At 41.2% G+C, this 26,899-nt stretch overlaps 2 protein-coding genes across 12 annotated transcripts in view; one reads left to right on the top strand and one right to left on the bottom strand.

Annotated features, from left to right (window-relative positions):
* SLC2A12 (solute carrier family 2 member 12) overlaps positions 1-6,918 on the top strand; it is a 31,470-nt gene extending 24,552 nt beyond the window's left edge. For 2 of the 3 annotated variants that reach the window (XM_064413231.1, XM_064413230.1), the window contains exons 3-5: positions 1,363-1,485; positions 3,667-3,799; positions 5,073-6,918. In XM_064413231.1, coding sequence (XP_064269301.1) covers positions 1,363-1,485; positions 3,667-3,799; positions 5,073-5,169 — 353 coding nt within the window. In that variant the 3' untranslated portion in view covers positions 5,170-6,918. Of the gene's footprint in view, positions 1-1,275; positions 1,486-3,666; positions 3,800-5,072 lie in introns of those variants that run through there. The other variant, XM_064413234.1, reaches the window with a different exon arrangement.
* A 3,712-nt stretch (positions 6,919-10,630) lies between these two features.
* TBPL1 (TATA-box binding protein like 1) lies at positions 10,631-24,920 on the bottom strand. 9 transcript variants are annotated; one of them, XM_064413235.1, is made up of 10 exons: positions 24,596-24,681; positions 23,333-23,392; positions 22,397-22,496; positions 18,897-19,083; positions 18,663-18,764; positions 18,178-18,260; positions 17,199-17,262; positions 15,385-15,488; positions 15,191-15,285; positions 10,631-12,322 (listed from the first exon to the last, which is right to left on the bottom strand). In XM_064413235.1, the coding sequence occupies exons 4-10, from the start codon at positions 19,029-19,031 to the stop codon at positions 12,252-12,254; spliced, it is 654 nt and encodes a 217-aa protein (XP_064269305.1). In that variant the 5' UTR covers positions 19,032-19,083; positions 22,397-22,496; positions 23,333-23,392; positions 24,596-24,681; the 3' UTR covers positions 10,631-12,251. The 9 variants fall into 9 exon arrangements, with proteins under 9 accessions (XP_064269305.1, XP_064269306.1, XP_064269310.1 ...); XM_064413236.1 differs by lacking the exon at positions 24,596-24,681 and adding an exon at positions 24,144-24,351; XM_064413240.1 differs by lacking the exons at positions 22,397-22,496; positions 24,596-24,681 and adding an exon at positions 24,733-24,920.
* Positions 24,921-26,899: the final 1,979 nt, after the last annotated feature.

The following is a 26,899-nucleotide window of genomic DNA, read 5'->3' as shown; positions in this document are numbered from 1 at the left end:
AAAAAACAACAAAAAAAACCAAAAAAAACCCAAAAGAAACCAGAAGCCTCTCTATGGCTGCTGTTAGATATGGCAGCTGTGTTATGGCCACTTGACTATGCCCAACAGGGTTAGGCCATTATAAAGAGTGGTCTTGATTCTCTGTAATAAAATTATCAGTCTTGTGGGTCACTCGCATGGTGGGAAGTGAAACTTTTTTTTATTTTTCTTTAAGTAATATAAAAATCTGGGCCAAGTCCACAAAAAAAAAAAAAAAAAAATCAAATCTATGGTACTAAGAAATCTAGAATTTGCTCAAATCTGCTCTGTTGACTCTCAGCTCAGGGGTTTTTTCCCCATTTAAGCTAGTCCTTTTTAGTTTCCTCCTGGAGCACCTTTTTTTTCCTACCTTTACCAGTGAAACACACTTGGACATACAGGAGCTTGGTTTTAAAATGTATCTTCTAGACTGCCCAGTGCAAGTGTTCTGGGTAAACTCCTATCTGTCACTTTGCTGAAATAACAGCACAGATGAGTGATTTATAATGGCCAAGGGCCTGAAGACACAGCTCATCCATGTGTACCTTCCTGCTCTTGTGCCAGTCATCTGCTAACTCACAACCTCTCCACGCAGAAACCTCTTGCTAATGCATCTTGCTTGTCAACAAAAGGAGCGGGTGAAGCAGGTTTTTGGCTGGGCTTTGGGTTTGTTTGTGTATAGGTTCTTGTTCATTTGTTTTCTGATAAATCAGGAACAATACAAAAATATGTCTTTTTTTTTTTCTCTTGCTATAGAGGTGATTATACAGCCAGCTCTTCATGTCTGAATTTGCTTTTGGGAGCTAGCAGCACCAGCATTTAGATCACCTGTGGTGTGGTGTGGCGTGACATGAAGGAGTCAAAAATCAGTCCCTCTCTCTTCATTTATACCTCAGCAATCTCATTTATGTGGAGCAGAGAGCTGGAATAGCAAGCATAGTTCAGTGTGGCAGGTTGATTTATAAGGTGGCATAAACACACAGTGCCCCTCTGAGGCTGAAGATTGCTTTGGTTTGCTGCCCCACTTCCATTAGTGTTATGTCACTCGAGAGTTATTTAGTCAGAGCTCTCTTTCATACCCAGATGTGCAGTCAGAGCTCACCTCCCCAGTCCTGTGCCACCTGTCACTGGCTCAGGCACCCACTGGACAGGGATGAAGGGATGGTGATCCCAGGTGATGCTGATTACTGCACATGCTGTCTGCAGAGCGTGGGTCCTCACAAAACTAACTCCCTGAAAATCAACTTATTCTTTCAGGTGGCGTCGCCTGAATCCATGGACTACCTAGAATTACAGCAAGGAGAGCCATTCTTCCAAAGAAACATTTTTTTCCTTGTATTTCAGTGTCCTGGTTGGTTCTGAGTGAAATTTTTCCTGGTGGGATCAGAGGACGGGCCATGGCTTTGACATCTAGCATGAACTGGGGTATAAACCTCCTCATCTCCTTGACGTTTTTGACTGTAACTGGTAAGATTTCTCTGTGTCCTTCCAAGTTGATATTCTCCTAGTGGGCAAAATAAATCTCTCTTATACAAAAGCATTGCTAAAATTGCAGCTGTGAAAGCCCAGGAGACAAGATCTCTGTTTAGGTGTTGGTGTAACTTCACCATTCTCACCACACCTTTGTGCCAGTGGCTTCAGCCCCACAGTGCTGGCTGTCAGACCAGCTGGCACATCCACTGCACAGGCTGTGAAACTCAGGTCTTAAAAGCACCATTGCCTTGGTAGGCTGAGAGTGTTTAGGATTAAGTCCTGCATCTTCTGAAATCAATGCAAGTTCTGTTCTAGAACAGACCACAGCTTTTCTGATCAGACATTTTTAAACACAATCCCATTTAATTAATTCCTTTTCACAGGAATGTCTCGGCTCTCAGAAAATTTTCTTTAGAAAAAAAATGTCTTTGTCAGGTAAAAGTCTTTCACATCTGAATGCAAGAAAGTAGAAGACTACCATGTATGACTTCTAATTTGATGATAATCAAAGGGGAACGTTAAATGCTGATGCTGAAATTTGTTGATTAGCAAATTTGTTTATCTAATTTTATATTATATGAGGCTTTGCAAATTTTAGTTTTCAGTCTTATTGTGAGGAAAATTATGTGCTGAAAATCAAAATATATAAGAAAGCAGAAATTCCAGGTTTCCCTTATGTCTACATTACTCTCCACCAGAGCCAGACAATCAACTCACAAATAGTCAAGGTAGTTTTTATCCCGTTAGATATTTTTTGAGACAGATTTGGAAACAAATGTGATCTAAACTAAAACTAAACTGGGTTTCACATTTGCATTTTCTTTAAAAAAAAAAAAAGGCGAGAAAGAGAGAAAGAAAAAAAACACATCCTCCATTCTGAGTACTATTTTGATTAAAACTAGGAAAAATATGATAGGTAAAGTTCACTGTGCTCACAGTCTCACTTCAATTGGATCAAGGGTCTTCAAAAAGAAACCATCCAGTTACTCCCACTCACTGCCCCACATTTTGCATCACAGAACTGCACTCCTGAACTGCACAAACTTTTGGACAAAACCAAACAAGAAAATGCATATTGTAGGTAGTCTGGCTGCCAACACTTGCTCAGTCCTTGGACCAGACTTGAGTTATTCCTAAGGAAATGTCCCCAAAACCACCTGGTGCACACCTCAGGTGCTCAATGTCAGCTTTTTCACCGGGAGGTCCCCTCTTGTCATGCAGCCTTACTTGTTAGTGTACATCTCTCTGTTATCCTGGTCTCAGTTTCAAAGACTGCAAAGCCCGAGTAACTCCCTTGGCTTAAATGGGTCTAATCTGGATTTATGAAGGTGTAAGTACAAGAAAATATGCATACCTCATTTGTGGTGGAAAGGAGGATTGGGAAATCTGTTGTCAAATGAATACACGTGGAGGTCACAGTGGCCAGCAGCATCTGCACTTAGGTGCTGATGCAGAGGTACCAGCTGGATCAGGAGCTTCAGCTGCAATTTTCAGCTCATGACACAACTGGCAAATGCCTGAGCTGCCCAGGTTTATCTTAGCAGGGAAAAGAGCTAAGGGGGCTGCAGCACGCTGTTGGGTTTGTACACACTTTACTTTCCAGGGGCTGGAGTGCATCCCTCAGCCCAAGGATCTACCTGGCCCTGGACTGCAGGCTCAGGAAACCTCTAGTTCTTGGATGGCCCCATTAAGTGTTCACTCTTGGATCACTTTCTGGCACAGCACCCGTGACTCACAGTGGAAATGCTGGGCACTGACAGGTGGGGAGGATTAGCTGGAGACAACTGTAATAGTGTGAAAAATGCTTGGATTTACTCCAAGAAAGAATGTGCACCAGAAAGAGACCCCGGCAAAAATCCAAGGCACTCATGATCTCCACTGCCTTCCCACAAACCAGTAACAATGGCTACTCACTGTTTTCATCCAGAGTGATTGCAAATAAAATAAACCAATAGGTTCATGCTAAGTGGACCACTAGGAACTCATTAATTTTCTTTCATAAGGCATATTAGAAAAAGCAAAGCCACTCTTTCAATGTATGTGAGCTAAGAATAGCAGCCTGGCTTCTTTCTAACTTCTCCTGTGCATTAGGGGCTGTATCCTATAAAATACAGCAACAGGAAGAAAAATGGTAGTATTTGAAAATTAAAAAAGACATGTTTTCTTCCTTTGTAGAGCTCATTGGCTTGTCCTGGGTGTGCTTCATTTACACAATAATGAGTCTAGCATCACTGGCTTTTGTTATCATGTTTATACCAGAGACAAAAGGATGCTCTTTGGAGCAAATATCCATGGAACTAGCTAAACAGTAAGTACCAAGCATGGACTGCATCCCCCAAGTGCCAGAGAACAAAGCCTTTCAGCGCCATGTATTAAAAAAAAAAAAAAAAAAAAAAAAAAAAAAAAAAAAAAAAAAAAAAAAGGAAAAAGAAACCATTGGAAAAAAGGAAACTATTGAAAAAAAAAGGAAACGAAAGGAAAATTCTGATTCTCTCAAGGCTTGAGTTTGCACATGTTGATCTCAGCAAACAACCAAACATTTTGTTGGTGCTGAAGGACTGGCCCTAAAGCAAGGTGGTTTTTGAGCACCCCTTAGAGGACCACCTGCAGCCAAGGCTGGCTCCCCAGCACTTTTGCTGTCTGGCATTCCTGGATGGGTGGGTGACTCTGATCTTGCATTTAGGACTGTTTGTTTTGGGTTGCATGCAGGAAATGGGAAGGAGAGATCATGTATTGCAAACTGGCTTGTTCTGGATGTCACTTCAAGGCTCCTTGTGGATTTTGATAGCTGTTGTAGATGAGCTTTTTTTGTGTCTTTACTAAATGCTGTAGACAGGTGAGGGTCAGTCCCTTCTCCCAAGCAACAAGTGACAGGACAAGAAGAAGCAGTCTCAAATTGCACCAGGGGAGGCTTAGATTGGATATTAGGAAAAATTTCTTTACTGAAAGAGTGGTAAGGGGTTGGAAGAGGCTTCCCTGGGAAGTGGTGGAATCACCACCCCTGGAGATGTTCAAAAATTATCTAGATCTGGTACCTGGGGACTTAGTCTCATAGTGAAGATAACAGTGTTCAGTTAACAGCTGGACTTGATGATTATGAGGCCTTTTTTGACCTAAACTCACCTATGAGTCTAGATACGTTATTTTGTCAGTAAAAAGTAATTAATGTGTGAACATCTTAGTATCATCCTGTATTTCTAACTTTTAGATTACAGGAGAATATTTGCAACTCAGCCAGGCTTGAAGTAGCTTATTTGTTGACTAATTATTTTACGGACTAACCACCGTGCTGCCGCCGGCCCTGGGGCTGTCCCTTCCCCTCCTCTTCGGGAAAGGCGCCCATCCCTGCCGGAGCCGGAGCCGGAGCTGCGGGAGGAGCGGGCGGGGCCGCCCCCGTGCGGGCAGGCGGGGGAGCGCCGGCATCCCGGGGCATCCCGGGCCATCCCGGGCCATCCCGGGCCATCCCGGACCATCCCGGGGCATCCCGGGCGCTGGGGTGGCTGTCCGGGGTGCGCTCTGCCGTCCTGCCGCGCCCCCATCCCTGCCCCGGCCAACGTGTGCGGGGTTTTGTGCTTCTGCAGGAAATACGTGAGGACGCCCTTGTGCGGGGTGAGCCAGCGCAGGGAGAAACTGGTGCCGCTGGAACTTGCCAAGAGAGAGAAAGAGCAGCTCTACTAGACGCGCGGCAAGCAAAGCAGCCTTCACCACAGGACTGATTAAAAAAAAAGAAAAATGCCCTGTGATGTTCACGCTCTTATGGGGCATGCGGTATTGTTATTATACGCAGGATATTTTCTCTTTTATTTCTTGGTAGAACTTCTTTCATTGGCAGTTTACAGCCAACATTAAAGGTTGTTATAGTTTACAACTAACTGGAAATCTAGACTTTGTCTGTTTCAAACTAGCATCCCTCAGATCTATTGAGATTACCTCTTGCCTACAGGAGGTGAATGGAAATTGGAATATTGCACACAATTCTCCTATTCATATTCAATGACAGTTCAGTCTGGAAGAAGTGCAAAGAAGAATCAGGGTGCCACGGAAAAGAAAGAGTCTCAACAGGAGGAGCCTACCAAAGACTGGTCTGTTTAAGCTAGCAAAAATGGGTCTGAAAAGAGTGAACAACTCTCTGTCAGTAAGTTAGGGAAAACAATGCTATGGAAAAAATGCTATGTCCAGTGCTATGTCCAAAAAATGGACAACTATGGAATTCGAAGGATGGCATTAGTGCGGAACTACTGGTACAAACTTTTTATAAATTAATTTAGGATTCAGCTTAACAAGATTTGAAAAATGATCTTGTTCAGATGAACTAAATTATTTATAATGCAGAGTACAGTCAACTTGTAAGAGGAATTTTACATATGTTTTCTCCGTAGGGCCAGGATTCAGTGACCTAGGAAATACTCCTCAGAAAACATTGTCAGATTGTTTAATGTGGGACATTAAATGCATCACTCTCTACAACTAGCTGAAAAGACATTGTTCTCCCAGGCAATCAGTGACAGTTTGAGAGGAAATGGCCTCAAGCTGCACCAGGGAAGGTTCAGGCTGGGTATCTGGAAGAATTTTTTCACTGAAAGGGCAGTTAAGCACTGGTATGGGCTGCCCAGGAAGGTGGTGGAGTCATCATCTCTGGAAGTGTTCAAGAGATGACTGGATGTGGCACTTAGTGCGTAGTTTAGTTGGCATGGTGGTGTTTAGTCAAAGACTGAACTGAATGATATTGGAGCTCATTTCTAACCTTATTGATTCTATGATTTGCATAATAAATTAATCCAAACTGATGGTGGCCTTACAAAAGAGGAGAGAGGATTTCTTTGGCCTCTCATTTCTAGGAAAGTAGGAAACTGAAGGTGCCAGAGTTGATGCCAAAATAATTTTATTTCTCAACACAGGGCACACTAGACTTTGGCTTTTGGACTCAGAAAGTGAGAATTGTGTGGTACATGGCAGCACACAGGGAGTTCAGGAAGGAACCATAATCACTGCAGATCATAAATTATGTCCAGTTCTTGGTTACCGTTTAGCAAGTGTATCCTGAAGTACTCAACAAGTCTCTACAAAGGGTTATCCATATGGCTCCCATAAAAGAACATGGGTATTTTTTTCTTAGTGAGTTAATAGATGTTAGAGTGATCAGTAGATAAATATATATTAGCAGATAAATAATTGATTCTGTTTAAAGAAAAAAACCCCAAAGCATGTTTTAAAAGCATGTTGGCTGTCTCTGTAGCCACAAAGTGGCATTTCTTCATTGAGGCAGCTGGAAGACTGACAGAGTCAGCTGGAGTGCAGATACTTGTTTGAACTAAGCACATGATCCCACTTTATTTGCTGTCTCATAGCATTAAAACCATCTGACTGTGTTCTGCACTGAAGGAAATGTGACTTACTGACACAAATAAAGTTTTACTTCAGAACAAAGGAGATCGGTTCTGATCAGATTCTCACATGGTCGCACTTCTAGATACTGACATCACAGATTTATATGCACAAGTCTAGTCAAGACAGTGAGCTCATGTTCAAAACCTGAAAAAAAACCCAATTGAAGCCAGGGCCATTATTTGCTTTTAGTCACTGAAAATTTGGCTACCTCAGGATGAGAGCCTTCAATTTATAGCACTGATGTCTATGAAAATCTCTTTACCTGCTTCATGTTTATGCTGGAGGACGGTTATCAGTATCATGCATTCTACTGAATCAACTTCAGAATATTAACAAATATTAAGGTGACTCTGGATAGTCTTTCAAATATGCTACCAACATAATTCCTATACTAACAACTGCCTGGGATTAAATCCAGTAATATTTAGTATTACTGTGTTTTAAGACTATATTGCAGGAAATGAATCTATTTCCTGATCCTGGACTTTACCAGGTAGTGGACTATTTGCATTTCCTTTTGCCTCCCCATTTGCTCTGGCTTGTACTGTTTTCTGATAGCTGCCTCCAGAAAACAGATGTTTGCACACACAGTCCAAGCCTGTACTGGGTTTTAAATTCTATTACATTGTATTTAGTGAAAGGAGCTTCTGCAAAATCTTTCTCAGCATTGCAGCTTCCCAGTCAAACCTCTGCTGTAATAAATTTTCTGCATGTTCTTACAAAAACAAATTTAACTTAGAACATACCATAGAAATTGTCCCCCCAGTTTACAGGTTTTGGGATAATTGCAAACTGTTCTTAAACTTTTCCTATGCACATCTATTTAGTGAAGAAACAAATAAAAATGTCATATTTCTGAAGAAGGGATAGTTACAATACTGGTTTTACTGATGAGACAATGACAGACTCCTACAAGTGATGCTGCTCTAGTCAAGGATTTTTAAAATCATTATAGCTACAGTCTCAGTTGTAGTCCTACAGACTTAGCCTTATATAACCTATAAATGTAGCCATAATTGTACAGTCTTTTATAACAAAGCATCTGATGACACAGAGCTGGCACTCACCATCTCATCAACTATGAAAATACAAGGGGAAAAAGGGATACATTTCACAAATCACATCCCTGGATCTCGGAAGCACTCCACAAAGAAATTTGTCCCAGATCCAAAATTATTCAGTATCGTTATCAATGGACTGGATTACAGAACAGAACATGCTTATTAAATACACAGGCAACACTAAGCTGGGAAAGACTGGGTTGGAATTCAAAACTTTGCAAATCTGTGAAAAAAGCAGCATACAATTCTGAAAATGAAAGCACAAATTTCTCTGGTAACACTAACTGCAAGTCAGAGAATGATAAAATGGTGCTAGAAATGGCAGGAAAAGTTCCAGTAGCTGTGACAACCCACAAGCCAGCAATGAGTCAGAGTTATCAATCTACTGCCCTTAGTGGGGTGTATAAATAGAACCAACCCTTCTCTCTAAAGAACGTGAAATGAACTTTTTATGGCACTGCCAGTGCTACAGCTGAGCGCTTGGGGAGTTTTGCATGGGATCCACATGGAGAAACCAGGGACAGATGAACAGTGCTCTAGGGAACATGGCCACTGAGGAAGAGATGATTGATTGACAGGTAAGTCTATCCAAAACACTGCTCCCCACACTGGAGGTGAGAGCCATCCTGCTGGGACACACTGGCCTGGATCTCCTACTGAGCATGCAGGTGCTGGTAGAGCCTGGGTGGAGTCAGCACAACACAGCAAAGGAGCAAATGCTAACTGGTGATGATGGGAAAGGGGGGCTGTGTGTGCGCACAGGAGAAAGCATCAGCAGCAAAGCCTATTCCAAACTGAGGTGGGGACCTATTCAGAGCAGTAGGGAAAAGAGTGATATCCCTGAGAATAAGCATACACCAGGAGATGCCCTTCATCATCAGAGGTTTTAAAATGTAGTTTTCATAGTCTGAGGCTCCCTTAGAGCTAGAAGGACAGGTGGGCACACATTTCAAGGGATCTTTTATTTGCTGTTATTCTCTTCAATACTACCCTGCAAGTTTAGTAGTGTGCTTTTTGGCTCTGTTATGGATTGTTACAAAGGCTTCAAACTGCTAGCATGGATCTAGGCAGCACTTCAAAAGAACCAGTGCCCATTTTAATACATTGCAGCTCATTATTAGCTTTCATTTTTGTTCTAAGAGACAGATTTCACACTACGTGACAGTACTAACAAAGCAAAATGTTCCTCTTTCTCCACAGATAAATTTAGGAGACACATATGCTTCATAAAAGCTCCAGATATTCACTGGTAGCACTCAAGAGCTTTGTAATTTGATTCAAAGAGGCAAGCCTAATCTACAACAGCTATTGTAGTTTGTAATGGCCAAATCCTCATTCATCAGTTTGGAACTACACTTTGTCCCTCAAAACCCATTACAATTTTATTCATTGTTCAAATACCTTCTGCTTTTCCCTTTTTAAAATTGTAATAATAATAATAACTAGTGTTCCCTAATGGTGGTTTGTTCATTGCTCTTTGACTATGCACAAAAATCCTTATTTATGTCAGGAGTGCCAAGTTCCACATTATTTGACACAAACTGGAAAACTTAGGTGTAGCAAGCTTTGCTACATATAGCATGCTGTATTGAATTCAACCTCATAATTTCATGGTTATAAGCTCTCTTCGAAGCTCAAGAAGCGGGCCCATGCAAATCTCATATGGTTTAATAAAGGTTTAACAAGGTGCTGCACCGGGGTCCAGGCAACCCCTGGTATCAACACAGGCTGAGAATCAACAGACCAAGAGCAGCCATGCCCAGAAGGACTTGTGGGATTCTGGTGGGTGAGAGGCTGGACATGACCCAGCAATGTGCACTTGGATCCCAGAGAGCCAGTTGTATCCTGGGCTGCATCCAAAGCAGCGTGGCCAGCAGGATGAGGGATTCTGTCCCTCTGCCCTGATGAGACCCCACCTGCAGTGCTGCATCCAGCTCTGGGGTCCCAGCACAGGAAGGACACAGACCTGCTGGAATGAATCCAGAAGAGGCCAGCAAGATGATGAAAGGTCCTGTGAGGAAAGGCTGAGAGAATTGGAATTGTTCATCTGGAAAAGAGAAGACCTAACTGCAACTTGCCACTACCCGAAGGTAACCTATAACTAGAAGAGGGTAAGTTTAGATTAGGTGTAAATTCTTTACTGTGAGGATGGTGAGGCACTGGAACAGATTGGAGTTCTGGATGCCCCATCCTTGGATGTGTTCAAGGCCAGGTTGGATGGGGCTTTGAGCAGCCTGGTGTAGTGGAAGGTGTCCCTGCCCATGGCAGAAGGTTGGAACTAAATGATCCTGAAGGCCCCTTCTAACCCAAACCATTCTCTGACACCTACAGAGTTCCAAAAGGCCTTTATGAACATACCACTTACAGCTTATGGCAAAGTTTTGTTTCTTTTTGTTCTGAGAGGATTTGGTGCAGCATTTCCCATACTACTCCTTCCTTTACATACTTTCTGCACAAAATCACTACAGACCACCCCAAGTCCTACATCACCCCATCAGGCAGATGAAATCCGTCATGCCAGGCATTTGCTTCCTCCAGCTGTTCTTCCACCTTTCTTTGGAAGCTGTGATTTCTGGTACAGTAACAGCTCAGTTTACTATTTTTAACACCCCCTAGGACTGAACATTATCTGCAGCATGCAAGAGCAGCGTTACATTTCTCTTCAGTGAGATAGGGAAAAAAGACATACATACATTTATACATATTTATTGTATCTTTTTAAAAGTAGCATTTGCAGTTACTTTTAAGCATTCACCTCTCTTCTGCTTCAAATGTGCACTTACTGAGAGAAACATCTACTGGCTTCCAAGTCCAAGATTAATACCAATAATAATACATGCCAGAATCAAGCTTCACTGCTTGTTGGCAGCTCCTGTCATCAAAACAGTATACAGTAAGAAGAGTGTAGAAAAGGTCTGTGTTAATCATTCAACAATAGGCTGGGGCTGCATTAGAGTGACCACAACATCTTCTCCAGTTGAAGCACAACAATTTTCCTGAAGTTCACATTTAAATTTTTTTCTTTTGCATTGAGTAGGTGGACAAGGCAGTTGTTTTTTCTACAGTAGCTTCATAAGTTGATAACGTAATTAAGCTATCAGACAGCGTCCAAGGGAGGGTCACAAGGTGAAGGGTCTGGAGGGGAAGCCTTATGAGGGGCTGAGGTCACTTGGTTTGTTCAGCTTGGAGAAGAGGAAACTGAGGAGAGACCTCATTGTGGTCTTCAACATCCTCACGAGGGGAAGCAGAAGGGCAGGTACCAATCTCTTCACTCTCGTGACCAGTGAGAGGACTTGAGGAAACAGCGTGAAGCTGAGTCAGAGGTTTAGGATAGGTATCAGGAAAAAGTTTTTCACCCAGAGGGTGGTTGGGCACTGGAACAGGCTCCCCAGGGAAGTGGTGACAGCACCAGCCTGACAGAGTTCCAGAAGCGTTTGGACAATGCTCTCAGGCACAGGGTGTGACTCTTGGGGTGTCATGCCCAGGGCCAGGAGTTGGACTCGGTGATCCTGATGGCTCCCTTCCAACTCAGCATATTCTACAATTCATCTACAGGAAAACACTTGCTGTAGACCTTTATATTTAGAAATGTCTTCTCTTCATGTAACAACAAGAAAATACTTCAAGTCTGGCATGTAGTTAAGAGAACTGGGAACAAACCAAATTTCATCCTCAGATAAACATACGTAACTACTATAGATTTCAATCTAGCCCAAGCACAAAGTTTTACACATACTACAAACAGAAACAGAAGGTATCAGCAAAAGACTATTCTTACATTGTTTCAAATTAATTCGCAACTATACAATTTTAATTGTAATATAAAAAGGGAAGGAATATAACAGAACAGGTATGAAGAGAAATATTTTCCAAACTTTTATTTGTGCACATTCATCAGGTGAAAAAGATAACTTTTACAGCTTCTTTGGTGCCCAATATTCAGCATACAAAAATGTAAAAGACTATTCACAAATAAAACACAAGCTCAAGCTAAAAAAAAATGTCTTAAAGGTAGTGCACATCGTGACAGCTTTGCTTATGAATACACAGAAATTACTGCAAAAATAAATAGAATGTCTTTTTAAAAGCAGCAATTTCATATCTTGTAAACTTCTGTTTTTACAATACAGCACTGTTAAGAGGAAAATCCAAAAGAACTGGAGTCTAAACTGTGGCCATGAGCAAGTAAAAGAGTCTGTATTCCTCTGCTATGGTTGGTCCAGTTTTCCTTTTTGCTTTTAGTCCAATGTGCAGCAGTCTTTGAAGGTGCTCGGTTAGGGAACCTAACCATCAAGTGGTGAATTACAAAATTTATTTCCTGCTTTCAAACACGAATGGGTAAATCTGTTCCACAGCACTGGCAACAGCCTTTACGTTTGGCCCTAAGACACAGTTTAAAAAAAAAAAGGCAGTAGGAAGAGAAAATTCAGGGAATCAGAAATTAAAATAACCACAGTACCTTTAAAAAAACCTTAATATTATTAGCAATCACAACTTCATACCACAGACAATAACAAGTTTTCCCCCATTTCTCCTAACTTAACAAACTTTCTCTGATCACTTTTCATGTGAAAGTCTTTTCTTGTAAATCTGCAAGATGCTCTACATTTGTCAATGGACAGATTACGATTAAATAATACTGTCATTTAATTTCATAACAGCTTGGCTGATTTTCAATTTATTGGCTTAAACAGCCCAGAGAAGAGGCTGAGTGGCAGAGGTAAAATTAGTTCTTTTACTTATGTCAATCTTCTAGGAATTTGTATTTCTTCAAGCCTAGCCACTTATCGCTCTTGCTTTAAAAACCTACCAACAAAAGCTACTGTTAAATAATGCTGGATTTAGCTGAAGTACATTTCAAGCAAGGTTATTATAGGTTTGAAAATTACACACTATTACTTTCTATCCCAGGTTTTGCAAATAGCTTCATCATTGATCTGAGGACAAAACCTGCAAGCCAGGGAAGGGTTTTATCATCTCAGGATGAAGCATATGAATGTTATCTAACATGATATGATCTGTCAGTATCCAGACAAAGAAAAGGAAAAATGACCTAGCAATGCTTACTGGTGGTATCAGACCACACAATGAAAAATTAAGATTGCAAATAAGTGAGCATGCTGGAAGATATCTGGATAGAAGCTTGGTGACGCAGGTAAAAGAGAACAGCAATTTCTCACATGCTTTGATGAGTAGGAACGCAGGGTTTCTGTAACCCCACTTTAGACTGCAAAAGCTTTTTCCAAGTATAGAGAACTCTTCAAAATTACTCCCAAAAACAATAACTTAAGTATAAGATACTTAAGTAATTATTGTTTTACGTGCTCAGTCAGAAAGCAAATGGACAAGAATAGGATTCTTCCTATATTTTCAAACTGGTTGAGTGAAGCACCCAGATAAAACAAGCCTAGTGAAAGATACCTGTCTTCTGGGTAGATACTGCACCCTCCTTAAATTTGGCTGCTATTAGAAAGTTGTCAGGAAAGAAGAAGCAGCCTTCAAATAGTGAGATTTTGAGTAGGCAAATAGTTCCAGCAAAAAAATGCTACTCCCTCTAAGGCTGAAGAGATGTAAAAATGGGATCATCATTCCAGGGCATATAAGAGAAGGAAAAAACAAAACAAAACAACAAACCCCCCTAAACAACCCCCTCATTTTTCATCTTGGAGTCAAAGAAACAATACTTCTTTCTGTTACACGCTAGTGATTTTTATTATCTTTTAAGAAAGTAACAAAATCTTTTTATACTTGTCTCATGAAAAGAACTCACCTTCCAGGGTTTTTTGTAACCTTTCTAATTATGTATCTCAAAATTCAGAGGCAAGTATTATAAGTACTAGTACTACAGAAACATGAATCTTTAAAGGAAACTTCATCTGAACACATTTGAGAAGGAGTGCACTACGGCTGAAAAGTAATTTAAATAATTTTTCGAATAAGAAGCATAAGACTCAGGACATTTTTTCCTCTAGAAGAGAGGCAAAGCAGAAGCCTAGAAAAATCAACAGAGGTCTGAGTTAATTTTTCAAGCTCACTGCAACAACTAAACTAGAAGGATATGAAACTCCTATGTTTACCATACTTGCCTTCCTATTTGAAAGGAAAATTCTAAAAATATGGAAGTGATTTTGTAAGCAATGAAGTAATAAGAATCTTAGAGAGAAGCTGAATCTCATTAGGAGTCTGACAAGACATGCTGAGAGCTTTTTATTACTGCAGTGATACTGCTTCTTATTTATTTTAAATTTAGTTTCTAGTTTAGGCTAGACCAGTTGCACTCTTCCAAACATACTCTGCAATCTTGAAATACTTTTTAGCCCTTCATTTTTAGATTACTGAATCTGATGGAAGTTTGTCTTCTTTAGAAAACACTGCTTCCAATATCTTGTGGGAAATGTTCTGCATAAACACAGGCATTTGAATTAAGATGTAAAAAGAAATCTTTATCCAGCTTCTGAACCAGTAGCTGAGCTCTAACAACTGCAAGACATAATTCCTGCTAAAGTGATACAAAATGATTTTTTTGGTTATATAGCATTTTAACATGTATGCTCTGAAAAACTGACTTCTTGTATCTGGACACTGGTGGTGGACATCTCACAAGCAAACAGAAAAGAGAATGAAAAATGAAAATGATGAAGAGAGAAGAAAAAAATGACTGGCTTCTCCAAGACCCAGGAAAACCATGTCTCTGATTACATGGGAAAAATCACTAATGCCTGTGATTCAATGGTGGTTCTCAGCTGAGCTTTAACAGAAGAGAGCACAAGTCTGAAGAACTGTAAATATTGGTCAGCTTCATTTATGTTATACTATACAAAATGCTATACTATCCTATGAGTTTCCATAAATCTGCAGCTTGGAAATAGGTATTTATGAAAGGGATGTTAATACTAAATGCAGCGCAGTTAACATCTCTGCAAACAGAAGAAAAACGTAAGAAAATTCAAATAGTTAAATAAACAATAATTATCTGCATTCTTAAGTGCTACCTTACTTTTGGATCCATTAAAAAAACCAGACTGTGTACATTCAGTCTAACTAATTTTTTGAACCTACCAATAATAATACTTGCTTTACAACTCTTCTGGCACTTTTGCTCAAAAACAAACTAGGTGCTAGCACGGGGAAACTAAATCCTTTCAACATAACTGTTTGACTGTTTTAAAAATTTTGCTTTCCCAAACCTACTGGCTCTGAAGTTAAATATTCCCAACAAGTTAAATATTTATTTTTTGACATTAAAATACCTGTAACTGTGATACTGCCTGTGGAAAAAATCTGTAAGGTAGCTCTGAGAGATTTTATTCTGTAACACACGGCAGGATGAAGTTCTGGTTCATAACTAGAAAACAAAATGAAAAGTAAAAAAGACAGATCTAGAACTGAAAAATAAAAGCTTAAGAAGTATTCCAGGACTAAAATTCTTTAAAATCCTACATACCTCGCATGAGGTCTGTTATTCTTCGTAAATTCTGGCAATCTTATCTCAAAGGGCATGTTGCACACTGCTAAAACATTCACAACTTTAAAATCTGTGAAAATTACCTTTTCAAAAGAGATGGGAAAAGAGGACATTAGAAATTTACAGCAAGTCAGATGCATGGGTTGCAAAAATAAAAAAGACAAGGCTACTATGAATATTTTGATGAGTCAAGTTAGAATCCTGAGACTGATGCTCTTCTAACAGGCATCTAAAGAGTACTTAATGGACTCAGAACATTTACATTATCCTTCTGTGGTGGAGTATCTGCTGAACTAGATACCTCACAGTTGTATCATGGTCACTACAGCAGTATGGTTATAGTACAGTTTAAGGATGAGACACAGAAACAATGCAAACTGTTGTACTAAACACCTCCCCACTGAAAACAAACTAAATTTAACAGCTCATGGAGCATCAAAGTAAGCAGAGAAAAAGCTTAAATATTGTTGCAAACCTCTTTAATGCCTTGTTGCTATATACCATTTGCTTTAAAGCTAAGAATAAAAAATAGGTGACAACTGTTTTGCTTTAAATGTCCAGCAGCCAGTAGAGGAAACTGGTTTTCTACTCTGTAACTTTCTGAAACCCAACTCAAACTATTTGAATAACTTTCAGTTATTCTCTACCACAGACACTTTCAATGACAACAAAACAGCCAACAGATAAATGCTATACAAAGAAACCACACTTCTGACAGGTCAGTGTTGGCAATGTCACTGGGAAAACTTTTGTTCATTTTCTGAGGTTGCCTGAACTTTAAATGGCCATTCTTTTTCAATCTACACTTCTCAGAAAGATATTAGAAAGATAGTTGGAAAGATAGCTAGAAAGAAGCAACTCAGCCTTAAATCAACTTTATCTTCAAAATACAAACTGCTCACTTTATGAGAAAACTTGGTGTGTCCACACTGGAAGTACTGTGCACCTCACTGACTTAACATTCCATTCCAACTTTAAAGGGCTGGGTTCAAAGTACACATTTGTGACAGTAGGAGTGTCACACTTTTGCTGGGGTCTGATGCAGCATTACCAGCATAGGCTGGCACCACTACCTTTATGTAGTATAATCAAAAGTAGTCTTTCCCTGAAAATGACAGCTACTGTGTCTATTTCATTGTCTGTCCCTAAATTGAACCTGTGTGTAAACAGCACAACAGACTATCAGGAAGTTTTAGAGCACCAAATCATGTAATTTTAAGTGGTTCATGTTGCTGTTTTTCAACCCTTACCATGAAATGCACGTGGTGTTTCTGACTGGTAATGTTAACCCAAACCCAGATAAAAGAGGGTGTTTCCTGTCCTAAGTATTTTATTTGGCATATTTCCAGCTGTGCAGCATGACAGTGCAGGAGCACTTTTCAATTTAAGAAGCTCAAACTTGCCCTTATTCGGATGGAAATGTATTTGCTATTCGATTAGAAATGAGTGAAAATTATGCTCAAGTTACAGTAAAGTTTCAGCATTTTCCAAATAAATCTTTTGAGATATTGTAAATTCTATCTAAGACACATCTGTTCATACATTAAACTAATTTTGTTGTTCATTATCCAGTGAAGAAGCACTGCTCTGAGCTGCCAAACAAAACTCAAATCCACAAAGCAAAACAGCTTCTCTTTAACCAGCATCTGGAAAATGTATTCCAACACAAAAGGGCCATTTGAGTGAAAACACGTTAACTGCTAAATCATTATGCTCCCTCTTCTTTGTTTCTTTCTAAAAAATAAACTGCTAGCATTGCTTGAGTCATGCAAGTCCTTTTCAATCAGAATTACCTGAAAACCTAGTTTCTGTAGACTACGAGCTAGTCGTCTGGCACCGAATTTAGCTTCTTCTTCACTATAAAGGAGGAAAAAAAAGGACCTAGCATTAACAGAAATAGAGTATATAGTTGTGCACACACACACACACACCACAATAGCTACTCAGACTACAAAATGAACCATTATATAATGTAGTACATCAACCATGATCTCATGGACAGCCTTCACTTCATCCTACTGTAAGTATTACATTTTAACTAGACAGACATTCCAATGGAGTCCTTCATGCCCTATTTGCAGAATATCTTGGCACTTGGCTCAAGCTGAAGTGAGAGACATGTTTTAATCATACATGATTTTCAGTACCCTTAAAAGATAAATATGATCATGGGTAGTCTGGAGTTAACATCAGGAACAATCCTCTTTAATTTTGGAACAGAGATCAGACACAAAGTATGCAAATTTACTAATTTACTTTACCTTATCCTCACTTCAAAATGCAGACATATCTTAAAAGTAATTCAGCTCTTAAGAGTTTAGTGAGTGTGAGATGTCTCTGAACTGAGAGTCTGCTTTTGCTTCTTTCCAGTCCCTCAACACTGTAAAACTTGATTAAATTCAGGTGGGGTTTTGTGAAAAAATAAAGAGATATCCTCGGGAAAGGTCATCCCTTCCCAAGTCTCAACTTCTAGTTAAACACACAGAATTCTTAAAGGCTTCTCAAATCTCTTTAGGATTTTCTTAACAAGGCAGTTTGCCTTGCTGCTCTCACAAGAAGGCTAAACTGATGTTGTTTAAGATTTGAACACTGTCTCACACAAAACCTTCACACAGAAAACTTCCCTCCAAATACGTGGTTGACAAGGATCTACATGTGTTCCAGTGTGGGCCAATTTAAGCAGCAGTAAGTACTACCTCTTCTTCATTTACAATGTTGTATTTTAAAATACATAAAGATTTAGAGCTAGAGAAAGAATCTTCATGAACTCACCTTGTGGCTCCTGTGCAAATAACTTTTCCTGAGGACCAAATTGTGGCCGTAATCCTAGGTTTCCTAAGTTTCATTAAAACCTTCTAAAAAAGAAAAATAGAAAAATTGGTCATTAGCAGTAATTAAATTTCACACTAAAAAAAAAAATTGCTTGTTACCCAAATCAACTAAAGTTACACTAAAACTCCCTTTAGTTTTGATAGGATTGAACTGCTCCTTCATCTCTTTCACTAATTAAAAAATCCAGCTCTTGAGAAGAGCAAAATAAGCATGAAATAGCCAATGATTCAGTGTACACAAAATATATTAAATGAAGGTATTTTTCACGGAATAAAAAGTTGAAAACTACAAGCACCATGCTGATTTTTTTTCTTATTACAGTGATTTGACATTGCTGACTCTGTATTAAGATATATTTTCTTGACAAAGCTATCAAATTTTGGGAGGCAAAACAGACCCTGAGTATAAGAAGCCTCATCACATACCTTGTACCAAATATTCACCTCACCAAGTGCTGTCTCCTGAGACAGCATTTCATCACTCCCATTTCTGTACAAGTAATGTATTGTAAATACATTAATAAATACCTACAGCAAGAGAAATAGAGAAAGAAAATTCTGCTTTTCTCTATCCATCATTCACAGGTATTAAGCAGAAGAATGTTTAGCTTAAGGAACATTTCTAAAAACAGATAAATTGAGGTATGCTGAATCTCTTACCCCAACATCACGCTTGTATATCACATTTGCTCCCTCTAATGCAATCTTCCTCAAGTTTAAATGACATCTTGTTCTAAAAACACACACTACATTTGTGATTAAAATGTCCAGTGCAACATCACTGTCCGCATCCATTGGGGTGATTTATAACTCAATTTTCCCACCAGCTCACCACGAAGATCACATCCTGAGAAGCAAAAATTATAAAATTAAACATACCAATAGATAATTGCCTGTTAATGCCATTGTATACATTTGCCCCTTAAAAGATACAAGAAGCAGAGTCACTACACTCTGACTCATTTAACAATGTGAGGGGAGGGGGAGGTCTGTATCCTTTGTGCTAGAAAATAGGACTTAACTTGTTCAAAGCCATGTTGCCAGACTTAAGAGAAATGAAGTGCATATACACACACATATACAAGAGTTTTTTAAATTGCCAGTTAAATAGGTTACAATTCTTACCAAGTATATTAAGACACTGTAAAGATTACTGAAACTTCTTCCATAGCTCCAGTGGATAATCTTTCCTCAGCTCGTTTGAGGATGTCATTAGACACCTCAGGAAAATACACTTCTCTGACTGCTGAAGTTGATAATTCTGAACAGTCTGACATTTGTGTTGGAATGGATAAGCCTATGAGTAACTTTGAACTAACACCAGTTACACAAACTGCAGTCTGTAGACAGCTTGCTACCACAGCTTTCCCATCTTCATCCAGCACTCTTGGCCTGTCTGTCCCAATAATAGCTCAAAGCAAACTACACAAAATGTCCTGGTAGCAGTAGCCTGGCTGACTGCACTGCCCACAGGAAGGCATTGCACAGGCAGAGTGAGATGGAATGTTCCTGAGGAAAAGCATGGCTAACTGTGAAGGCACAGGATTTGCATGCACTGCAAACCTACGGCACCCAGGAAGCATCCAGGCTGCCCATGCTCATCAGAGGCGACACTCCTCACACACACCTCAGCTGGGAAAGAGAATCCTAACATCAGCAGCTGGGCTACCACTCATCCCAGCCCAAGAACACCCGACATCTCTTCTGTAACCATACCAAGCCAAGACAGCAGGCATCTCAAATAGAGGTCAGGTGAAGAAATGAGAGGGGACAAGAGCAAGATCATTGGTATGGTATCAGTGGAAAGGACTTTATATATTTTAGCAGTATTTCATCCAAAATAAAGGAGAGTAAAGAAAAAAAACCAAAGAAAAACTGTCACATATGTGAAATGCTCTACATGGTCATTGCCATGGAAGAAGCAGGACACTGTGCATCAAGAACAGTAACATACCTAACAGACTATGATGTATTTATATCACTTTGAATATTTTACCCTTATGTTCTAGATTAAAAATCTTCAAGACAGAACATTAATGCTATTATCAGTATTTTCATCTGACTTGCCTTCCTAAACATCATGACATAGTAGGTAATGGAGACCTCAAGGTGCATCTTTTGACTAGGACTCACTGACAACACAGAAGTAACAAACTACCCAGCAGATGTGCTCATGTACTGCGTCTGCTGCTGTGGTGGTTACTGCTTACACTCTGCAGCTTGTTCCCTGCTGAAAGAATTATTCTGTAATTGTTGGCTTGTCCAATATAAGAAAAGGCAAGATGGATGATAATACAGAGGAGATGAAGAAACAGCAAGAGGAAAACATAAAAACCAAAGGTTATGTGTGGGGGTGGAGGGAATGCAGGCAAAGAAGAGAACAAACAGTAACTAATTAGTACTCCCTGATCCCTTTTTAAATCTTTTTTATTGAATCAAAAATTACATGAATCCTCAAAGTTAGAAATTACTTATCCCATCTGGTTTTGATGGACTACTACAGATTGGGAAAGTAATTTATGGCACCAGATCCAAAGATAGCACATGTGCAGATTTTGAATGGCATGCAGGCAGGGCCAGCACGGAGCTGGAACCCATGGCATCTTCAGAGAGGCATTTGTTTTCCACCCTGGCTCCAACTCCTTGCTCATACTGGAATCCAGGAAAGATTGTCAACAAGTCACCTCCAGTCAGCAGTATCTCCCAATTATCAGCAAGCATTTGCTGGCACACTCAGCCTCTACATTCTGGAAGAACATCAGTGTCGAGCATAACACCATCGAAAGGTTATTAACATCTAAGCAAACCATAGTATTGTATGATAATGTCCCCATAAAACATGGCTTATCTTAAAAAGATCCAGGGAGAAAAGTCACATGCTCATTCAGAACAAAGACAAAAGTGGTTGAAAAGAGAGGAAAATTACAATTTAAAAGGAAAAGATCTATTATTAAGGCAAAAAGGCGGCTGTGGAGCTGTCAGTAAGGATGTTTCCAGCAATTACAACGTATCTTGGTTAGAAGTACAATCTACTTGCATAGATATTAAGAGAAGAAAAATTACACAGATTACAGTGGTGTGCCTCCATTTTAATTAGCCATGTTCTGAAAGCTCAAGACAACAGATACTAAGGGAGGGGCTTTTTAATTCGAAATTGTATATATTTTGTCAATGATTGTGAACACACCCATTCCTATTAAACATACAAATAAAATGTTTGAACTCTTCCAAGGCATGGTTTGGAAAGACTGGATAAATCAAAATGTTTTGAGGCTTGGATACTTGTGATCAAGCAGTAAGCAAGTGTTAACATATCATAATCTTTGACTTAAGAATTCATATTAATGTCTCACACCTTACTTACAACAAAGGAAAAAACAATCTACAGAGACGACGTCCTGTTACCTTTCTTTTGGAAGCCTTGAATAACTTCAAATTCAGAAGAACCACGAGAACAAAAGCAACTTAAACTTTCTTAAAAAATAAAAATACATGGACTACGTGAAAAAATATCATCTGAAGAACATATTTGCAAAAAAGGTCTAACAATGTCCAAGAAAGAATGATGTTGCTCTTATTTACGCATATCTCCAGCAAGCATGACCAGCTGGAACATTCTGATCCTCCTCTTTCCCAGCTGTCTCTTGTATTCTCTGCTCTTCATACACACTACCGTAGCACTGACTGTTATTTCCCAAAACCTGAATTTCTGCATTTCCATATCTTTTCTGCAAAATGGGGAAAACAGTGCTCCTTCCTTATAAGCCTATTTATATTCCATACTTATGCAGTTACACTTGCAGAACAGAGAGGTTGAATAGAAACCAAACAACAGGTTCTTTCCAGTTCTGGATTTGCAAATGCTTAAGTTCAGCTCAGCTTAGGTTTTGTTGATTAATTTTGTCCTTTGAAGGTTCTCTCATCTGAACTGTAGATTTTTGGCAGTCTAAATCTCATTTCTCAAATTATGTTTTGCCAGCTAATGCTAATTTAATAATAGGCTAAATTTGAAAATAATTTGTCTACATTTACAGCATTTCTTTTAGATTATGTACTTCATTTGACTTTCTCAAACACAAGAAACTAGCTAACTTTGATTTCAAACTGTTTTTCTCCAGCTTAACACAATCTATCCCAACAGAGGAAACAAGCTGAAATACCTCTCTGCAGAAGTTTGAATTGTTTTGTTTTATCAGGGAAATTTTAGAGGACTGTTCTTTCTTTTCAACATAGATTTCAGGATATATCTGGAATATTACCCTAAGACAAAAAAAAAAGAAGGAAAAAAAGAAGTAGGTAGATTAAGCATGATAACACAAAAATAAAAACAACAACAAAAGCTAATGCAAGGATATTTGACACTGTAATGTATCCTACACTGAAACTAGAGAAACTCTACAGAATAAGAAATACTTTGGAGGGAGGAATGAACACTCAAGTTCTTAAAGCATTACCTCTATATCCACTGTTAGAATCATAGACGTACTATTTTAGATACTCTATAAACACACGTGAAGACAAAACACCCTGCACGGAAATCTTACAATCTTAAAAAAGCCAGCAGAAAGTTCCAAACCAGCCACAGTACCATCATCAAAGAAAAAGGAAAGGCACTTGGGATGGGGTATATAAACAAAGTATTATTTTAAGCTCTTGACTACCTTTGATCCAACAAACTCAGAACTATAAAGGTAGATGGGGGATATACAACAATGGTTATGTTAATGTCAGAACAGTTTAATAAACACCTTTTTCACCATCAGCCTAAGTATAAGCAACTTTTACTGGTTATTTTTAACCTTTCTCCAAAGCAGTTCACAAACTGACCAACTCCACAAACAATTCCAACAGCCCAGCTGAAGGGATATGGGCCACTACTGTGTCAGTAGACATTTATCAAACTAATGCCTGAAAGGCATCTTTAAAGAAGTTAATATGAACCTCTACAGGACGTTTCCATATGAGAATGGAGAATAAATAAAGCCTCCTAGGAATGGGGAGAGATGATTACATCCTCCCACTGAAGATATAATTTTAAAGATTTGTGTTCAGCCCCTCAGGAAACAGGTCCATACGGAAAGCTGGAGGTGACACACCTCTGAAATCTGCTGGAATCCTTAGACACAGTAAGGTCACAGCGGCTGGTGAATGACTCCCTGAAAACAAAGCAACATAGTTACTACTGTCTGCAGAACATCCTCAGCTCCTAACAACTTTGTTCATTCCAGGCACTGAGCGAGTGGTGCATGCTTTTACTTTCTGTTGCAATGGCAAGTTAAACCATGCCTAAAGCAAAAGGCCATCTTGAAGTTACTATTCTCACCTTTCAGGATTTGCAGAGTCATGATTATTTATATTTTGGGGGAGAAAAATTTCAAATATGTGCAAAGCCAGTATCAAAGCAGGGATTTGTTCAATTAGATCCATGCACAGAGTGATAATACCAGCTATACCATAAGCAAATAGGACATCAATCCTCCTCTTGGATAAGCCCACTGCATCTCTGTAGCGTTGTCCAACACAAATCCATTTGCAAGAATAAAACCAAAAAGTATACAGAGCAAGGCAAGAAAGCATATTTTAAATAATTCATTACACGCCATTTTCCTCAAATCTTTCTCTCATCAAAAGGTTGAGGTTATATTCAGAGCAAGATGCACTTGAACTCAAGTTTGTGCCATCTTTCCCTTAGAACATCCAGGAATACTTAAATGACAGGTATTAAGAAGAAACCTTTTGGTCTTTATAATATGTGGAAAATCATTGTAAGTACGACAAAAGTCTGAACCAACAAGTTCGGCGGCCATTCCAACATGATAAAACGTTGTAAGAAAATTAAAAATGTTTAGCTGTAACAAAATATTTTACGGCTAAGCCTCTCACCCCCTCCCAGTCAAACATTTTTACCATTTGCGCGCCCCAGCTAAAGAAGCACGAGTACCCTTCCTATTCCCGCTGCTGGGAATCTCTCTGAAAGCCCTATAATGCGCCAGCGTCACAACGCTCTGGCCAACAACTATTTCTTGTCCCCCCTCAACCCCAGCCCGAAAGTTCAGCGGCCAGCACGGCACAAACAAAGCGCAGGCAGCGGGGCGGCCAGGCCACGCCGAGCTCCGCCGCTCGGCAGCGCCGGCTGGCGCGGGCACTGGCCGCCGCAGGGCACGGGGCCGCCACAAAGCCCCGGGGGCCGGGCGCGGGCCGGCCGGGGAACGGGCCGTGCCCCGCGGGATGCCCTGCCCCTTCCTCCCTCTCCCTGCCCCGGCGGCCCCGGCCGCGCACGCCCTGCTGCCCGGCCGCGATCGGCACCGCGGCGGGAGGCAGCGGCAGGGCCGCGGCGAGGCCCGCGTCGCCTCCCTCACCTCGGCCGGGCAGGGGCGGCGGAGAGGGACGGGACGCGGGGGCTCAACGGCGGCGGCGGCTGCGGCCGGGCCCGCGGACCCGAGACGGCGGCGAGGGGGAGGAGGAGCGCGGCCCGTCGGCGGGCGGCGGCCGTTACCGTGCGGGCGGGCGGGCGGCGGTCGGGGCGGGGCGGGGCAGGGCGCGGTGCCGGTCAGTGGGTGCCGGTGGCCCGGCGGCGTTCCGGGTGCTGGGCCGACTCGCCGCGACAATAAACATGCCCCAGCGCCGCGGGCATAGACGCGGCGCGGCTAGAGCGGCCGCCGGAAGTGGCGGCGGCGGGAGGGAGGGAGGGAGGAGGGGACGGAGGGGGCCGCGCTTGCGGCGCTTCCGCTGTCGTCCGCCGCCCCCGGAGCCGCGGTGCGCCCCGGGACGGGCCCGCCGTGAGCGGCTCCGCGCGGCTCGCAGAGCGCGGCACGGCGGAAGGGACCGCGGTGGGTCATCTGGTCCGACCTCCCTGCTCAAGCAGGGTCGTCCCAGAGCACAGGGCACAGAACTGTGTCCGGACGGTTCTTGAGTATCTCCGGTGAGGGAGACTCCACAGCCTCTCTGGACAATCTGTTCCAGTGCGCGATCAGCCGCACAGTAAAGAAGTTCTTCCTCACGTTCAGCTGGAACTTCCTGTGCATCATTTTCTGCCATTGTCTCGTGTCCTAAAGCTTGTAGAACTGATAAAAGGCTCCAGCTCGACCACGTCCGAGGCAGCGCCTTTGCCAGCGGAGCCGCTGGAGGGCTGATGCAGTTTTCGGCTCAGACTCTGTGAACACGCACCAGGCATTGCTGTGGGCCTTGGCCCCTCCTCAGCTTGCCGCAGCCCCCTGGTCTCTGGCCTGGCCGCTGCCCACACTCTGAGTGGCCCGAGCGGTCAGCCTTGGCCTGACAGGAGCCAGCAGGGCTCGCTGCAGCGATTGCTGCTCCGTGCATGCATGTTGCACTGCAGCAGGAATCTGGTCACTGCATGGTGCACACTTAGGGGAACAGAACAGACAGAATGGGACATGTGGACACAGTGTGGGTGCCTGGATAGCACTGGTTCTCTCTGTCCAGGACAGTCCTCTAAACCTGGCACTGTCCCACCTGTGCTGTCTGTAGGGAGTAGAGCCTGTGATGCGCTACCTTTCAGCTACAGTTACATTTTCTCTTGGAAAAGCTGTTGTGCTTCACATGGGAGCCCAGGAATGTGCCTGCAAGGTGGCCCATTAAGGACTCACTACCCAGGCTGAGGAATGAAACAGATGTCAAGTTGACTTCAAGTTTAGAAAGAATATTGGTCTCCATATGAAAATTACATAATTGTATATTTATATGGGTGTACTGCAGAGTATTCACTGAATTGAAAATTTTCTGAAACTGAGATTCTGTAATTATGTACTTCGCTTATATGATGTGGTAGGAAAATTTAATTAGGATAAAAGGAAGGAACACTATGAAATTTAAATTTTGAATTCTTTAGAGTTGGCGTGTTTTCTTCTGCTAGATTCAGTTTAATCCTTGAAATGCATGACTAGGTTCGCTTGTCAAAAATAGGGATTTCAAGTTCTCCGAATCGGCTGCGAGGACATGCTTTGTCTCTCCCACTCCGGCGTGGGGCAGCGCTGCCACCCTGTGGCTTCCTACAGACACCGATCCCCGCCTTCGGGTGAACACAGGCGAGCCAGGCATGGCTTTGGAAACCAGGACTCTGATTTACCATAGTTCAGATACTCTGCACGGGATCGCCAGCATTTTTACAGAGTGCCTTAAGGCTGGTTTTGTTCTTTATGGGCTTCAGGCTCTGAGTCATTACAATCACACAGCCAAAGTGGGGTAGAGTGGTGTGATGTCTTCGCTCTGACAGTTCTTTCAGGCTCTGGATGGCTGTATCACAACAGATGCTGATTTATTTTTTTTCTGAATAGCTGATCACATCGGCAAGTTATGAAGAAAATCTTTATAAACCCTGATTTTGCTTGAATTTTGATTAAGCTTATGTTTTTTTCAGCATAACCTTAAAGGTCTGGAGAAATTCAAAACAAAATGTCTGCAAGCACACACTACCACGGCCTGTCTCCACATGCTTGCTCTTTTCAAGGTGTAACTTTTTCTAGCACATACTCCTTAGAATAGTGCAGTCATTCTTGGATGTTGGGAAAATTATTTTTGCTGATGAAGAGATGAACCCTTATCATTTCAAAGTTTTGACTGCTTTGTCAGCCTGAGCTTTTCCTGTTTAGACTAGGACATGTTTTGAAGATTGCATCTTTAGATATATATTTGGCAAATGTGCA

The sequence above is a fragment of the Passer domesticus genome, chromosome 3 (genome assembly GCF_036417665.1).
Source record: "Passer domesticus isolate bPasDom1 chromosome 3, bPasDom1.hap1, whole genome shotgun sequence".
Taxonomy (NCBI): Eukaryota; Metazoa; Chordata; class Aves; order Passeriformes; family Passeridae; genus Passer; species Passer domesticus.
This window is presented reverse-complemented; position numbering and strand designations above follow the sequence as displayed.

Excerpts from the sequence above, each read along its gene's own strand:
- TBPL1 (XM_064413240.1), bottom strand. The coding sequence starts at position 19,031 with ATGGATGCGGACAGTGATGTTGCACTGGACATTTTAATCACAAATGTA. Across the intron at positions 18,765-18,896 it reads TATACAAGCGTGATGTTGGG|GTATTTATTAATGTATTTAC; the intron begins GTAAGAGATTCA and ends CTCTTGCTGTAG. Across the intron at positions 12,323-15,190 it reads AGGCAGTATCACAGTTACAG|GGCCAAACGTAAAGGCTGTT; the intron begins GTATTTTAATGT and ends ACTGTGTCTTAG.